Here is an 18,246-nt window from a genome sequence, read left to right on the forward strand (position 1 = left end):
CCACAGCACAGTGCCATGAGGACCAGAGCCATCTAATAGAAGAGTTATGATATTTTGAGGGGGCAGAAACCGAGCGCTCGAGCGCTGTTCATGCAGCCTGAAAGGGGGACAAGCTGGAGTTTGAAATACATTGTTTTCAACAACGGCGGCGCAAATAAGAGCAATTTTAGGCATGTGTGCAACATGACAACTGTTTTAAAGTATTGTACATGGTGACAACTAAAGTCTCTGTAATGTTTATGTTGTACGATTACTACAAAACAATCTAAAATAAAGGGATTTAAGATCATTACAGCTGGGCTGTCGCCTGGGTCCAATGCATTTCTGCCTACTTCCGGTCCAGGACCTATTTGTTGTCCCCATTCTCAATAGAAGTCAATGTAGAAGAGCCGCCATTGGACTGAAGCCCCATGAAGTGAACAGAGTTTGCGTAACTCCGTCTTACTCTAGGATTGGTTGAAAGATGGGGACTCAGGGGAGTTAAGATTTCAGAATCTCTTGTCATGTAAGACACTGGTGTCTATAGTCTACATATCGACAAGAAAGAGACAGAGAAGAGAGTGGTACACTCAGCTGGGGGCATGAAGGCCACTGAGGCCTCGGGACATGCCATTTTGTTTTTGAGGAGCCAAACTGAGGGGCAACTTCATGGCCTCCCTCGAAATCCCTGGCCTGGTTGGTAGGGAGTATGTTTAGACTTATTTCATCCTCTCTGAGCCAGTTTAAGTTATAATGGTTTTATCATTTGAATTTATAAAAAAAAGAAGAAAAAAAAAGAAAGGAAAAAAAAGGTCTGGTGCTCTGGTCACAAATGTTATGAAGCACACATTAATCACAACACTAATTAACAAATTAACAGGGATTTTATTAAGCACCAACCAAACAGCGAGCATATAGTTTCTGTCGGGCAGAAACCTTGTATCTCCATATTCCAACCGTTACATTCCCCCCCCCGTAAATGAACGGCCTACTTCATCATACTACAGTGTCACACAAAACCATCCAAAGGCAGCAGATCCACAAGCTCAAACAATCGTTTTGAGCTTGTAGATCTGATATTTTTTATTTATTTTTCAATCCTGAAAAGTAACAATTTTGGACATATTGTATAAGGTTTCCACCCGACAGAGACAACGTATAATAATTCAATCCAAGGATCAGTTTATCTCACCACAACAATGGCTACAATCTTTTCAGTGGGACGAATTATTCACGTCAACGGTTTCAAACTGTTATTCAAAGTAGGGGAATTAAAAAAATGATATCGCAAACAATGCATTACAAAGAAAGAATGTTACATTTAAAACAACAAGGCTAGAAAAACGACAATAACGTAAAAGGGGAACTGAACTGAACGTTTAAAAAAAATAAACATATTTGAACAACTAATTACTAATTAATTAATAACTGTCAAAGATCACCTTAAAGGGGTAGTTCACCCAAAAAGTAACTTTTTTCTATCAATGACTCACCCCAGTGGATATTTTAATTCGTGTATATATGTTTTATTTGTATTTTTGTCACATTCCTAAGTTTCCTTTATGCATGAATTCAAGTCTCCATGGGGCGAGTAGGCTAATCGATAAAAAAAGGTCATTTTGGGGGTGAACTCTCCCTTTATTAACAAACATTTCACTATGCAGATCCAATAAACAGATCCAAGCTGCTAAACAAGCCTTAGGGTGATGCATTTAAAACACACACTTAAAATATGTCTAAAGCTGCCATATTATTGGTAGTACTGTAGAGTAGAGCAGTGTTTCTCAACCTGTTCAGGACGGGACCCCCCAAAATAAACATATTTGAACTAGGGACCCCCCAAAATAAACATATTTGAACTATGGACCCCCCAAAATAAACATATATGAACTAGGGACCCCCCAAAATAAACACATTTGAATTGAACTAGGGACCGCCCAAAATAAACACATTTGAACTAGGGACCCCCCAAAATAAACATATTTGAACTAGGGACCCCCAAAATAAACACATTTGAACTAGGGACCCCCCAAATAAACACATTTGAACTGGAGTCCTCCCTCCAATATAATCCTATTTGAACTGGGGACTCCCCAAAAATAATCATATTAACTGAGGACTCCCCAAAAATAATCATATTTGAACTGAGGACCCCCACAAAATAATCATATTTGAACTGAGGACCCCCACAAAATAATCATATTTGAACTGAGGACCCCCACAAAATAATCATATTTGAACTGAGGACCCCCACAAAATAATCATAATTGAAATAGGGACCCCCCCCCCCCCCCCCCCCCCCCCACACTTTGCATTGTAGGAGTTGGGGCGCATTACATTTTGTTTGACTCAGTTCCACAGATAAATATTTTGAGAATAGCTGATCTACAAGCTTACAAAGCCTTGCGCTGTGAGGCGGCGCACAGCGCGGAATGAGTGTGGGGAACACTGGGCACCCTCCCTGGGGGTCTCGACCCACAGGAACACTGGGGACCCTCCCCTGGGGGTCTCGACCCACAGGAACACTGGGGACCCTCCCTGGGGGTCTCGACCCACAGGTTTAGAACCACTGCTGTAAAGCTTAGATCACACCCGGGAAGAAAAAACTGTCCCATGTGAGTGTCCCGATGTACGCAGCCAAACGAGAAATTAACATATTCAAATTGTAACAATTGACTCACAGGTGACAAAAGCAAAATTAACACAAGGAGTTAGTTAAGTTATTGAAGTTATGAAGCTACCTCTGAAACAAATGACTGTTAAAGAAACCTGATCGCAGTTCACTGCTTAGCAGTTTGCAAAGAGAAAAGACAAGGACTCTGCAATAAGTCACGGGAGCGTTGTTGTAATATCATCGTGCTTTGGTAAAAGACTCAGCTGTAGTCTCGCGTGGCCAGACTCCCACAATTTTCAAATGCATTCCAGTCATACAGTCTGGAGCAACGGATAATTAAGCTCCGTTGATGATCAAGTGATAAAGCGGATGTGAAGCCTCCTCCCCACTTATGCATAATATAGCTTGCTGCTTAGCAGAAATGGAAAAAAAGGAAAACAAAGTTAAGATATTTTAAAATATATTTTTGTGAACATTTCCGACGAACAGATGCCAGCTTCCTGCCTCGAATTTCGGGAGTTCCAGACTCTACATAGCATTCAGGAGGTGTAGTTCCAGACTCTATATAGCATTCAGGAGGTGTAGTTCCAGACTCTATATAGCATTCAGGAGGTGTAGTTCCAGACTCTACATATCATTCAGGAGGTGTAGTTCCAGACTCTATATAGCATTCAGGAGGTGTAGTTCCAGACTCTACATATCATTCAGGAGGTGTAGTTCCAGACTCTACATAGCATTCAGGTGTAGTTCCAGACTCTACATAGCATTCAGGAGGTGTAGTTCCAGACTCTACATAGCATTCAGGAGGTGTAGTTCCAGACTCTACATAGCATTCAGGAGGTGTAGTTCCAGACTCTATATAGCATTCAGGAGGTGTAGTTCCAGACTCTACATAGCATTCAGGAGGTGTAGTTCCAGACTCTATATAGCCTTCAGGAGGTGTAGTTCCAGACTCTATATAGCATTCAGGAGGTGTAGTTCCAGACTCTACATAGCATTCAGGAGGTGTAGTTCCAGAGCATTCAGGAGGTGTAGTTCCAGACTCTACATAACATTCAGGAGGTGTAGTTCCAGACTCTATATAGCATTCAGGAGGTGTAGTTCCAGACTCTACATAGCATTCAGGAGGTGTAGTTCCAGACTCTACATAGCATTCAGGAGGTGTAGTTCCAGACTCTATATAGCCTTCAGGAGGTGTAGTTCCACACTCTATATAGCATTCAGGAGGTGTAGTTCCAGACTCTACATAGCATTCAGGAGGTGTAGTTCCAGACTCTATATAGCCTTCAGGAGGTGTAGTTCCACACTCTATATAGCATTCAGGAGGTGTAGTTCCAGACTCTATATAGCATTCAGGAGGTGTAGTTCCAAACTCTATATAGCATTCAGGAGGTGTAGTTCCAGACTCTATATAGCATTCAGGAGGTGTAGTTCCAAACTCTATATAGCATTCAGGAGGTGTAGTTCCAGACTCTATATAGCCTTCAGGAGGTGTAGTTCCAGACTCTACAGTATATAGCATTCAGGAGGTGTAGTTCCAGACTCTACAGTATATAGCATTCAGGAGGTGTAGTTCCAGACTCTACAGTATATAGCCTTCAGGAGATAATAGATTGTGGAATAGTTGTCTGGCCACGTGAGACGTACTTCAGCTGCATTTACAGTACAGTTATTTAAAGGCACATTCTGCAGTATCTCCTATTGCATATTTAACCGAAAAGCAAAAGACAAAAACAAACACTGAAGCCTAAAACAATGCATTACGATGAAGTTTGAATGTTGTTGTTTTTATTTATTTTGTATTATCATTAACCCACATACTGCTATCGTAGTACTGTGCAGTGACTACTAGTCTGAATAGGAAACCTCACTGACTGTGCCTTTAAATGTCTTAAAAAAGATGCAAAAACATGATTTTCTGTTCTCTCCCCCCCCTCCCCACAATACAAGTTTACTATTTCTTTGCAGTCTTCAGTGTGTTTAAAAAGTCCCAGAGCTCCTTGATTACCTGAGGAAAGTAGAGAGAGAGAGAGAGAGAGAGAGAGAGAGAGAGAGACCTTTAAACACTTTTGAAAAAGAGCTGCTATATTTGTGCACAACTTTGCAAAAGCTTATGCCAAGGTATAGCACATATACTGTATAGGCTACTATACTACTAACGCCACAATTCTTGTGGTTTTTGTAAGTTGGATTTCCCTCAGTTGCAATGTAACAGCTCTGTGTACACAACATCTTTCTGTTCCCTTTTAATTGTACATAAAACTATTTTGTTTTGATTGGGAGAGAGAGAGAGAGAGGGAGACTAATTATAACCCATTTTGGACTGAGGTCGATCTAAATACTAACAGTTTAGTTTTCTGATAAACCTATGTTTCTATGTCAGAGCAGGTGCTCAACCTTTTTCATGTCAAGGACCCCCAGAATTATCTGCATTTGGCCGCGGACCCCACATCTGAACATGTTGTTCCACGGAACCCCCCCCCCCCCCCCCCCCGTTCGATCTGAAAGAATATATATTCAAAGATTTGCGCCCACATTTTCACGATATAAAAGAAAAAATTGCAGATCTACAAGCTCGTAGCGTGCCACTCGGTTGCCGCGCTATGAGCTTGTAGATCTGCTATTTTTCAATAGCTAAAAGTACAACATAATGCTTTAAAACACCAAAAGGGGTTCCCGCCCCAGAATGGGATGAAGCCTCCAGATGATGTGCTATCCTTGCATGAGACAAATGAGTCACCTCTCTGTGTGTACGACAGCGTGCTGCTTGGGAGCGCCTGGCCTGTGGGAACAGTGCAGTTTGTCCCGGAGAGCAGTCGGTCGGTCGGGGGGAAACATGCATACAGCGAGGGGATGGGTGGGGTGGGGTGGGGGCTAGCAGCACTTACATACCAGAGTATATGACTAGGTGCATGCTTCGAGCTCTGACAGAACTCGAGGGAAACCAAAAAGCGCTTCCACAGATGTTTTTTTTCTACGTCAACAACATACACCGTTCTCCCTTCTCTTGTCCTCTCCACCACGCCGGCCATCATGGGGGCTTTTGGTTTTGGTGTTTCAAGTCATTATGTTATATTTTAGCTATTGAAAAATAGCAGACTTACAAGCTCATCGCGCGGCACCGAGTGCCGCGCGACGAGCTTGTAAGTCTGCTATTTTTGAAATATCACGAAAATGTGGTGCAAATCTTTGCTTCTGGGGGGGGTGGGGGGGGGGGGGGGAACAACATATTTCCCTGGAACAACATATTTTCAGATTGGGGTCCGCAGCCAAATACAGATAATTCTGCGGGTCCTTGGCATGACAAATGTCGAGCACCACTGATATAGAAACATAGGGTTTTTCAGAAAACTGTCAGGATTTAGAAGGTATTTGTAGAATCGTCCTCAGGTCTAAATGGGATAAATGATGGCGATTAATTGTCACACAAATAGTCGCGATTGACGATTTTAACAGTTTTTTGTTATTGAACACCGGAACATAATTCCTTGAAATTAAACGGGTTGAGAATCACTGCTAGAGCCGTAAAAACTCTTCTGCTATGGGGGGGGGGGGGGGGTTGGGGGGGGTCCCTGGCATATCTTTTCAAATGGGGGTCCGCTGGGCTAATAAATGTCCATTTGGGGGTCCTTGAAATGAAAAAGTTTGGGAACCACTGCTGTACGTTACGCTACAAGCTGGAAACGCGGCGTGAAGCCACGTGTAAAGTTGGGTAAAAGCTAACTGTCCTGGAGACAAGAGACAAGAGAGAGAGAGCAGGTGTTATTATGATAGTTGGTAGGAAAAAGGAAAAAAAAAAAGCTTTAAATCCTGATGTTAGAAAAGCTGCTTTCAGGGGTTTTGGTCAAAGACCTTGAACACGAGGGAGACTGGTACGGGTCGGCATACGGTACCTCCCAGTCCCTTCATTAACGCATTTAGACCTGACGGCGAAATTAAAAAAAAATGTCTTCTAAATCCTGACATACCTAGGTTTCTATGTCAGTGAGTGGTGCTCAATATTTCATGCCAAGAACCCAAACATTATATGTATTTGGAAGCCGACCCCCATCTGAAAATATGTAGTTCCAGGGACCCCCCCCCCTCGCCCCAGAAGCAAAGATTTGAGGTAAAAACGTTCGCTCTGAAAGAATATATATATATATATATTCCAAAATTGCGCCACATTTTCAAAATAAAAATAGCAGACCTACAAGCTCATAGCGCGGCACTCGGTGCCGCGCTGTGAGCTTGTAGATCTGCTATTTTTCAATAGCTAAAAGTATAACATAAAACACCAAAAGGGGGTTCCCGTTCAGAACGGGTTAAGGGCTACAAAAGACACAGTTGTGAGAGCGCTGACCAGTAAATCACTGGGGAAAAGAGTTTGCCTTGGCAGGAATATACTCCCATTCCATCCCCAAACAGTCCATGGACGCGAAATGAACATAAATCACCTTGTGCCGCAAGTCTGGTGCGGAGCGGTGTGTGAAGATATGCTGGACAGTATGAGGTAGGAGGACTGTGTAGGAATCCAGCAGGTAGCTTGTTGTTGAGGCTACACACAATACTATATATATCTCTGCTGTCATGACGGAAACCAGCTATGTCAATATTAACTTTTCAGGAAAAAAACGTCTTTGCACGTCTCAGCACTCAAAGTTGTGATGGTGACTTAAACACATCGTCAGATACTTGAATGAGTCCTTATATTAGCATCACTTTACCCACATACAGCTCAAGTGGAGTTGAGAGGTTTTTGACCATCGATGTAGAGATTTTGGTCTGACTTCTCCTTCTAATCAATGGTGGACAAAACCACCTAACTCCACACGAGTTAGGTGGTTTAGTCAGTGTCTACTTTTCATCGGTTCAACATTTGTAAAACCCACACTCGGACATGTAAAGGGTGTTCAATAGCACTGATTCAGGACGGGAACCCCTTTTGGGGTTCTTGGAAAATGGAGATAGCTAATTTCTGCCCGACAACAATGATACTACACTACTTGTGTGTGTACTTTTTCCTATGACACAGTCCCAATACATCCAACCCGTCCCTGACCTACACCCAGGCATTCATCATTGGCAGAGGATGGTTACCGAGGGCAACAGCCAATCCTGGGTGTTAACCCATTTAGACCCGAGGTCGATTCTACAAATGCCTTCTAAATCCAGTTTTCTGAAAAACGTTTCTATATCAGTTGTTCTCAAACATTTTCATGTCAAATATATATGTATTTGGCCACTGACCCCCATCTGAAAATATGTTGTTCCAGGGACCCCCCAGAAGCAAAGATTTGAGTTAAAAATGTTGGCTCTGAAATAATATGTATTCAAAGATTTGTGCCACATTTTCGCGATTTTTCAAAAATAGCAGACCTACAAGATCGAGCTATGAGCTTGTAGATCTGCTATTTTTCAATAGCTAAAGTATAACATAATGCTTGAAACACCAAAAGGGGTTCCCGTCTAGAATGGATTAATAAATCTTTTGTTGTAGTTGTCTCTCTCTCTCTGTTTTACATTATTTTTGCACCCAGGTGGATTGATCAAACACTGGTAGAATCACAAATATCATATTAGTTATTTCCAGTTTCATTGCGTCAGCCAAAATATCAGTACAGGTGTTTTTAATACAACTTATTAAAAGCAATGAGAGATTTTAAGACCTTGAAAGCAGTGGTTCTCAAAGTGGGGGCCGGAGACCCCCAGGGGTCTTAACAATCATTCTAACCACTATGTTGGCTATTCAAATATAGTGGATCTACAAGCTTGTACAAGATTTTCTGAAAAATATGTAAAAATGTTTGGATCTTTTTTAATTTTAAAGTAAATATAAATAAAATAAATAAAAAACACAAAAAGTTAAAATATGGAGATGCGGTTTCTCAGTACTTTTTAGTAGTTTATTTATTTTTTTAAACTTAGGTCGGGATTTAGAAGGCGTTTTCAGAATCGTCTTAATGGTTTAAGCCAACAAGTAAACAGCATTGGAACAATGCTCGATGTGACAGTTCACCAGCTCAGTGGCCTTGTGGTTAGAGTGTCCGCTCTAAAACTGGGAGGTCAGGGTTCATATCAAAGACTGTAAAAATGGTATCCAATGCCTCCCTGCTTGGCACTCAGCATCGAGGGTTGCATTGGGGGGTTTAGATCAACTACAAATGATTCCTGAGTGCGGCACGGCTGCGGCTCACCGCTCCATGAGGTCAAATGCGGAGAACAAATTTTGCATACAGCAATTTATGTGACAAATAGTAGGACTTTAACTGGGGCACTTAATTTGGCTCACTGGTCAGTTACTTACTGGCCCTACCCTATAGCAGGGGTTCTCAACCTGTGGGTCGCGACCCCTCGGGGGGTCGCCAAATTATTTTGTGGGGTCCCCAAATTATTTTAAAAAAAAAGAAAAAGAAAAAAAGTTTTTTGTTTTGTTTTTTGCAACTGAATGGCTGGAAAGTGGAAATGAAGAGTTTACATAGTACACATAATATACATGCATACACCTTCCCTAATGATTATATCTGGTTTCAGTATTTCAGTCTCTATTAAGGTTATTGTAGCAGTCAATTTATATTGGGGGTCGGGAGGGGGCGGGGCGGGGGTCCCGAGACATTGCCAAAGCATTTCCGGGGGTCCCCGGACAAAAACGTTGAGAACCCCTGCCCTATAGGGCTGATAAGTGTGATCATTAGCCTTTCGATCAACCTTTTTTCACTCCCCTCACCCATGGAGTCATTATGTACATTAACTACAAATCAGAAAGTAAGAGAGACACACAAAAGGTTTACTTACTTTTTGATCAAAGACTCTAAAAGAACTTTTGGCAAAATTTTCAAACTTCTGCTCTGTCCTCGGTAATCCCTTTCCCTGAAAGAACAAGAGAATTACGACATGAGATATATGTTGAGATATAGGTATAAAATGAACTTAACACAATGTTAAGTGGCTTCCAACATAATCTCACAAATAATCTATATTAAAAACTGCATTACTTGTTGTTTCATGTGTATCCATTCATCATCACTACATGATGATGAGCAATATTACACGAGAGGGTGTGGTTTAACGTGATTATTGCCACGACAGTGATGCGGTCAGGAACGAGACGTAGTCGAGTTCCGCAAGCATAACTGAAGTGGCAATAATCACGTCAAACCACCCCCTCGAGTGTAATATTGCAATTATACAAGTTACCCTTAAAACTAAGAAAATCGCTGAAAAAACATATTTTTTAATGACAGATGTAGTCACTACGGCCACACATAGCTAGCCTAGCCACCGAGTTTGCTGCGCTCTGGGAAAACAGAGCAGCTGCATTCTTTGTTTTGATTAGGTGTGGAGTGGTGCTCGTTAGAACCACGGCTAGAAGGCTGTTTCAACCGATCAGATTGCTTCCTCGAAACTACCTGTTGTATAATGATATTTCTTACATCTCTTGCTGCCGACGCCAGCTTGCTCTTGATGTCAGCCAACGACAGAGAGTTGGACGGACCGGCCGCAGCCTTGTCTTTGACCGTCTTCAGGGTTGTCTGGAAGTGAAAATAAAATGTCCAATGCAATAAATAAACAAATAAATAATCATATTTGAACTGGGGAATCCCCCCCCCCCCACCCTGATAAGCACTTGGAATGAGCAACATCCAGACCCCCAGGAATGCGCCCAGGGGGCCGGCCCGGTTATGGCGAGCTTTCCCGCGTCCGAAACGGTTGAGAAATGACAGAGTTACTGTGTGAGGGTCCCGGAACATCTGGACCCCCAATGAACACGGCCAGGGGGCCGACCCTGTTCCAGCGCGCCTTCCCGCGTCCGAAACGGTCGAGAAATGACAGAGTTATCGTGTTGCAGCTTTCTGTGCTCATCCGTGCGTGTGGGGTCCCCGGAGGGTCCCCGGAACATCTAGACCGTGCGACTGTGGGCGGGCGACTGTGGCTCAAGAGGTAGAGCAGGTCGTCCAATGATCCATGGGTCGGCGGTTCGAATCCCGGCTCCTCCTGTCTACATGTCGAAGTGTCCTTGGGCAAGACACTGAACCCCAAATTGCTCCCGATGTGCTGGTTGGTACCTTGCATGGCTTCCGCCGCCATCGGTGTATGAATGTGTGTGTGAATGGGTGAATGTAATGCACAATCTATGTAAAGCGCCTTGGATAAAGGCGCTATATAAATGCACCATTTACCATTTTTATTTACCATTTTAGACCCCCAGGAACACCAGGGGGCCGACCCCCCTGTTCCGGCGAGCCTTCCCGTGTCCGAAACGGTCGTGTTATCGTGTTGCAGCTTTCTGTGCTCATCCGTGCTGGGACGCGTAGACATACATAGGGACACACCGCTCAAAAATGCTCCAGGTCAGGTAGGTTATCCTTGGAGCACAGGTCTCCACCAGGTCAGGTAGGTTATCCTTGGAGCACAGGTCTCCACCAGGTCAGGTAGGTTATCCTTGGAGTACAGGTCTCCACCAGGTCAGTTACAGTAGGTTATTGATAAGACATTTGTAGTACATGAGACGAGAGATCGTAATGGGGTGTGCTTCTTCGTCACTTTGACGAGTAGCTGGCTATAATGCAGCGGAATGTTCTGTCAGGAATTTGATCTCTATTTATGTAAATTAGCAATTGTGTGAACATGGTCAATGGCCTAGTCACGGCCAGGCTCTAGGCTAGTCACGGCCAGGCTCTAGGCTAGTCAGGGCCAGGCTCTGGGCTAGTCAGGGCCAGGCTCTGGGCTAGTCAGGGCCAGGCTATGGGCTAGTCAGGGCCAGGCTCTGGGCTAGTCAGGGCCAGGCTCTGGGCTAGTCAAGGCCAGGCTATGGGCTAGTCAGGGCCAGGCTTTAGGCTAGTCACGGCCAGGCTCTGGGCTAGTCAGGGCCAGGCTCTGGGCTAGTCAGGGCCAGGTTCTGGGCTAGTCAGGGCCAGGCTCTAGGCTAGTCAGGGCCAGGCTCTAGGCTAGTCAGGGCCAGGCTCTGGGCTAGTCAGGGCCAGGCTCTATGCTAGTCAGGGCCAGGCTCTAGGCTAGTCAGGGCCAGGCCCTGGGCTAGTCAGGGCCAGGCTCTAGGCTAGTCAGGGCCAGGCTCTAGGCTAGTCAGGGCCAGGCTCTGGGCTAGTCAGGGCCAGGCTCTATGCTAGTCAGGGCCAGGCTCTAGGCTAGTCAGGGCCAGGCTATGGGCTAGTCAGGGCCAGGCTCTGGGCTAGTCAGGGCCAGGCTCTGGGCTAGTCAGGGCCAGGCCCTGGCCTCCGGTTTCACTGTGACCCATTTGATCTGCATTCTGCACCTGCTCTGACAGCCTCGGTATGGGCAACCAGCTGGAATGAGATAAAAGCGTACAAAGGGCAACAAATTCTACCCTAACTACACAATACATCGGGTACAAATTATCCTTTTTATTGTCTCATAGCAGGAGAGGGCAAGCCCAAGCTCTATTGAGCAATATGAGCGGAGCACATTGTTGTTGAAGAAAGGCAGAAAGAAAAGGAGGAGGAGGGGGGGGGGGGAAAAGGAAAAAGCTTTGTGTTGTTCAGTGGCGGGAAACCCCATGACTGCTACGTGAAACGGACAGTCTTCCTTTGGACGGTGGATCCACAAAACATCATATTAACTCTACTTCCATGTCAACACCAGCACAATAATAATCCTTACTTATGTTGAATAACATCTTCAACAGGGGGTCCTCAGCAGGGACGTGCACACATAGACATCAAAGGGGGCTTCAGCCCCTGCCCTTTTACCCGTCTGTAAAACAACTGTCCTCTCCAGACCACGAATGCAGCGTTTACTGATGGTGAAAGAAATGCGAATGCCACTCCTCTTCTTTCCATGCCATATGCACCGGAAGGCAGCATTCAGGAGAATTGTTTTTTTTCTCCTCCGAAGTCTCCTGAACTTGAACGCAGCATTTTGCGTCGAACTCATTTGTTTCGAAATCCATGTCGTACACCTGCATCTCCAGCAGATAAAGAGTGCAGGGTTGCGCCCCGAAAATAGCTGATCTATAAGCTCTCGAAAATAGCTGATCTATAAGCTTGTAGATCTGCTATTTTGGGCCAAAAGTGGCCTCTTATGGGATTTCAGCCCCTGCCTCTCAAACACTCTCTGCATGTGCCTGGTCCTCAGAGTTACTACAGGGGAGGGGGGGGGGGGGGAGTACACCAAATCTTTGCGTGATAGGAACCTTTTATTTTTTGGTACAATTAACCACTTGAACCCTAGCATCCCTTCTTAGGGGAACATTAGCCGAAAATACACACACACACACTTCCTAATTTAAAATATGCACTTACGTCCTAATTACAAGCTCACCGTGAAAGAGTTTAATCTGCATCACACTTTTATACACTTCATTAAAAGCAGGGGGTTCCCTGCTTCATCTCTCTCAGCTAAGAGGGTCAAAAATCGTCTTAAGACCCCGGCCTAAAGAAAACACCACTTCTGAGCTGTCCGTCTCTGTGCCGATATCACATAAGAGCGCTCCCTTGGCACGCGAAGAGGCCCCGTGCAGCAGTTCTTGTGTTAAGACTGAGAGGTGCATTCTGGGAACACACTACTGCAGAGTGCACTACAGGTGTGTCCCAAAAAAAGAAAAAAGAAAACTGGGCAGCCTGGGCCTCACATCACAGGTCCTCAAATTAGGATGTGTGTGTGTGTGTGTGTGTGTGTGTGTGTGTGTGTGTGTGTGTGTGTGTGTGTGTGTGTGTGTGTGTGTGTGTGTGAATGTGACCCAACAACACACACACACACACACACACACACACCATGGGGCTGTATGTTACACAAGCGATGGAGCTTGTCCCTACATGTAAGGCCAGGCTGGAATCCACTGAAATTGTAGGGTTTCATTGATAGTCTGAAAACACATTTGAAACTAGAGGAGAGGAGGAGAGACTTATAGGAGGACATCTTTTTTTTTTTTGCCCTGTGACTTGCAGAAAACATGTATAGGGTTTCAGGTTCAAACAGTTGGGTGCACTGGGGTGGATGTGGTTTCGTTCTTAACCACTTATTACCAGCATTTATTGAAAAATTAGGATCTAATTCACGCCAGCATTTTTCCCAGTCGAGCTCTTATTTTGAAAAGCCACTATTATTTAATTAGTATTACATAATAGTCGTCAATTGACCTAGATCTACGGCAATGGCGCGGAAACGGTTAAGTTCCCGCTACTGCTTAAAGTAGACTTTTATGCTGTAAAACATACAATGACCACATCTAGATGAACGACAAAGATTTTTAATTTTTTTTAAAAGGCTACTCGATTCTTTAAACTAATTAAAACCTGTGTTCAAGATGAAGGACTAAAATACACTTAACCCATTTAGACCTGGGAACGATTCTACAAAATGTCTTCTAAATCCTGACATTGTTTCTATGTCAGTCGTTCTCAAACATTTTCATTTAAAAGGACCCCCAAGATTATCTTTATTTGGCCGCCGACCCCCATCTGAAAATATGTTGTTCCAGGGACCCTCCCAGAAGCAAAGATATGAGTTAAAAACTCACCCTGAAAGAATATATATTCAAAGGTTTGCGCCACATTTTCAGGATTTTTCAAAAATAGCAGACCTACAAGCTCGTAGCGCGGCACTCGGTGGCGCGCTATGAGCTTGTAGATCTGCTATTTTTCAATAGCTAAAGTATAACATAATGCTTTAAAACACCAAAAAGGGGTTCCCGCCCAAAATGTGTTAAACTAATTAAAAACCGTGTTCAAGACTAAATAACGACAAAAATACACTCAAAAGGAGGGTGGACGTTACAGTCAGGGCGCAAACGTCTCCCAATTTGTGGTTTGCAAAGAAAAAAATGCAATCTGCCCCTCCACTGTCCCCTGTAGATATTAACATTTTATTGGCGCAGATCAAACGGAAAGAAAAAAACAACAGGAAAAAACCTTTAACGTGCGCGAGCGGCCCTAGACATTATGCACGCAGCGCGCACGCGCGCGCACACACGCGCACGCACACGCATACGCACACGCACACGCACACACACACACACACACACACACACACACACACACACACACACACACACACACACACACACACACACACACACACGAGAACAAGACTTGCAGAGAAAAAGGGCGACCATGTATATGCCGTTTGGCTCGAAGCCAGACTGAAATGCCCTACGTATTTATTATTTAGGAGGAGGCACTCCCACAGTTCCAACGGGACAGCTGTGGGCCTCAAAACAGCTGATAAACAGACAAAGCTTTTTCATCTGGTCCAGACGCTGATTACAGATGCCACGGGACGTTGGAACTTAATCGCTGGCACGCTATCTTTTTAATGCAAGCGCTGGAGTCTTCCAGTCCGTTTGCACACAACACATGCCTGGGACACCTCTGCTCTGCCCCGGCCCGGCGTCTGGCCCGGGCCCGAAGGTGCTGTCATTTTGTTGGAATGAGGAGGGTTTAGACCAGACGGCCCAAAGGGGAACAAAGTTAACAAACATCTGAGCTCTTGACCCCCTGTTTCTCGTCCTAGAAACTACAGACACGATAGCTGTACGACATCGCAGGCTAATAACAACCACTTAACACGTTAAGCCCTGAGGGCGATTCTACTAAATGTCTCCTAAATCCTACCAGTTTTCTGAAGAAGAAAAAAATAAATGACCTTTTCATGTCAAGGATCCCCCAAAAAGGATATGTATTTGGCCACGGACCCCCCCCCCCCCATCTCAAACTTATTTTGTTCCAGGGACCCCCCCAGATGCAAACTTTGAGTTAAAAATATATATATATTCAAAGGATTTGGATATTTAAAAAAAATAAATAGCAGATCTACAATCTACAGCGTGGCACAAAGTGACACGCTGAGAGCTTGTAGATCTGCTATGTTTGAATAGCCAGTGGTTAAAATTAAAAAAAAACAAAGGAACTATCCTTTGTCCCCCCTCATTTTTCCCCCCTTTATGACAAATCTCTTTGCCTGATCCTGTATTGAACTGTACTTTCCCCAGCAAACTGTTAATAAGGTATTTAATCAATCAATCAATCAATCAGTCAAAAAAGCCCGAAAGTAACCAATCTAGAGCTTACTATACATCTGCTTTTTTTCACCCGTTGTAGGTGTTCAAGTGCTTGTATTGTCACAATGCAACAGTACTGCATTAATCCATTGAGACCTGGAACGCATCCATGTCACGTTAGCGTTTAACCACATTAACCATTAACCCATTTTGGGGCGGGAACCCCTTTTGGTGTTTTAAACATTGTTATAATTTAGCTATTGAAAAATAGCAGATCTACAAGCTCATAGCGCGCCACCGAGTGGCGCGCTATGAACTTGTAGATCTGCTATTTTTGAAAAATCGTTAAAATGTGCCTCAAATCTTTCCGAAAATTGTCATGATTTAGAAAACTTTTTTTTTCAAATTTCGACGTCAGGCCTGAATGGGTTAATCTGGATGAGAGTGTTGACTAGCCCATTTAGACCTGAGGACGATTCTACAAATGCCTTCTGAATCCTGATCGTTTTCTGAAAAACCTTATGTTTCTATGTCAGTGGTGCTCATGGTTTTTCATGTCAAGGACCCCCAAACATTTTGTGAATTTGGCTGCCGACCCCCATCTGAAAATATGTCGTTCCAGGGACCCCCCCAGAAGCAAAGATTTGAGTTCAAACGTGCGCTCTGAAATAATATATATTCAACGATTTGCGGCACATTTTCAGGATTTTTCAAAAATAGCAGATCTACAAGCTCGTAGCGCGGCACTTAAAAAGTATAACATAATGCTTATGCAAAAAAGTGGGCTAGATGGCTCAATGGGTCATTTGTAGTGTTTTCAGTTGAAAATCTGTTATTTTCAGGGAGTGACATGATCGGACGACAAAGTGTAAATCAGGTTTAAATAAGGCGGCTTTAGCTAAATGACCGCTACGAATTTCACGAGACTTCTTTATGACTTACTGATGGTTTCTAGCCAAATCAAATACAAATAAATCACACCCGTGTGAACTGAGTGGTGCAGTGACGTCACACACTAACCATAGCAACCATGCTCGGTTTTTTGGTTGCTAACCATAGCAACCATGCTCGTTTTTTTGGTACGAACAAACACAGGTACAAAGCCAGTTGTTGGAGTGGTTTGCACCACTCAAAAAAAGGTTGAATCTCTGGGACACGACACACGCCGACGCACACATGATGTTTCAGGCCGTATAACGACCGAAATCAGCTCGTCCTGTCCTGTGTGCCGTCAGTTTTTGCCGGTCCCCCCATCCCATCCCATCCCACCCCACCCCGCCACACGCCCCCCTTCTCCAACAACAACTGTTCCCTCCTGACAACCTCTTGACACCCCTCGCTTCCTGGACCACACCTTCTCCCAATTGCTCTCATTAGCCAGCGTTTGATGTCTAGAGCGCTCCCTGCCGCGCTCCCAGATGCCCCTGAGGATGGAGGAGGAAGCGGGTGTCGTGTGGAATCTTCCTTTTTTTCCTTTCTTCCCCAGAGTGCAGGTGACTGGTCATTAGATTTTGGGAGCTTCTCAGATCTTCTGCCAGTGGCCATATTTCTCCTCGCGCCTCTCACATCCTCGGCGTGCCGTGCCGTGCCGCCGTGACACCTTGCATTACGCGCTCGTACAAGAACTTAATGGTTTTAAACTAAACGGAATCTTTTGCTGATCTGGAGTCTGTCTGTCTCCTATAGTCAGGTCTTCCTTTTTCTTATTTACTATTTTTATTTTATTTTTTTTGGGGGGGGGGGGGGGGATCTGGAGAAGTTGACTTAACCCATTAAAACCGAGAAAGCATCAGTGCCATTTTAGATTTTAACCACTTTAAACATTATTTTATACCTCAAAAATGTAAAAAAAAAAAAAAAAAAGAAGCATATATGCTATTTTTGAAAATAGCAAATCTGTACACACTTGTGCAAATCTTCGTTCGGCGACCAAACGCACATCACTTTGGGTGGTCCTTGATGTGAAAAACGTTTGGGCACCACTGATAGCAACATACGTTTCTACAAAAAAACCCCGTTAGGATTTAGAAGACATCTGTAGTGTCGTCGGCCTCAGGTCTAAATGTGTTAATGGATGCCTTGTCTAAGCGGACCTCGTCGTCTTGCGTAATGTTTTTAACCTCTTCACTTAACCTTCTCCCGAAACGGTGTCTTGTCATCTTGTTCCTCGTGACTAATTGACGTACCGTTACCGACCGTAACACACGTGTCCTTTCTTTGTCTGCCTGTTTTGACTGCCCACAATGTTCCCAAAACAACGCAGTCCTATTTCCCCCTTTTTGTAAACCTCAGTGGTTTTTTAACCCATTTAGAACAAAGTTCGAATCTACAAATGTCTTCTAAATCATGACAGTTTTCTATCTCAGTGGTTCTCGAAGTTTTTCATGTCAAGCGGACCCCAAAAACTATATGTAATTGGCCACCGACCCCCATCAGAAAATATGTTGTTCCAGGGACGACCACTCCCAGAAGCAAAGATTTGAGTTAAAAACGTTCACTGTGAAAGAATAGGCTATATATTCAAAGATTTGTTCCACACCTACAATCTCGTAGCGCGGCACTCGGTGCCACGCTATGAGCTTGTAGAACCAGTGGTCCAGCGACCCAGTGTTGATTTTGTCGACTAAAACTAAGACGAAAAATGTCCGTCGACTACCTCTTTTCCACTGACGAAAACTAAATGGAAACTAAATGAAAA

The 18,246-nt window shown here is 44.1% G+C and overlaps 1 protein-coding gene across 1 annotated transcript in view; it reads right to left on the reverse strand.

Annotated features, from left to right (window-relative positions):
• Nucleotides 1-4,075: 4,075 nt before the first annotated feature.
• npm1b (nucleophosmin 1b) overlaps nucleotides 4,076-18,246 on the reverse strand; it is a 36,992-nt gene continuing 22,821 nt past the window's right edge. The window contains exons 9-11 of the mRNA XM_079509037.1: nucleotides 10,006-10,104; nucleotides 9,368-9,442; nucleotides 4,076-4,601 (exon numbers count right to left, since the gene is read on the reverse strand). Coding sequence (XP_079365163.1) covers nucleotides 4,548-4,601; nucleotides 9,368-9,442; nucleotides 10,006-10,104 — 228 coding nt within the window. The 3' untranslated portion in view covers nucleotides 4,076-4,547. The remainder of the gene's footprint in view (nucleotides 4,602-9,367; nucleotides 9,443-10,005; nucleotides 10,105-18,246) is intronic.

Source organism: Electrona antarctica (genome assembly GCF_951216825.1).
Source record: "Electrona antarctica genome assembly, chromosome: 1".
NCBI classification, from domain to species: domain Eukaryota; kingdom Metazoa; phylum Chordata; class Actinopteri; order Myctophiformes; family Myctophidae; genus Electrona; species Electrona antarctica.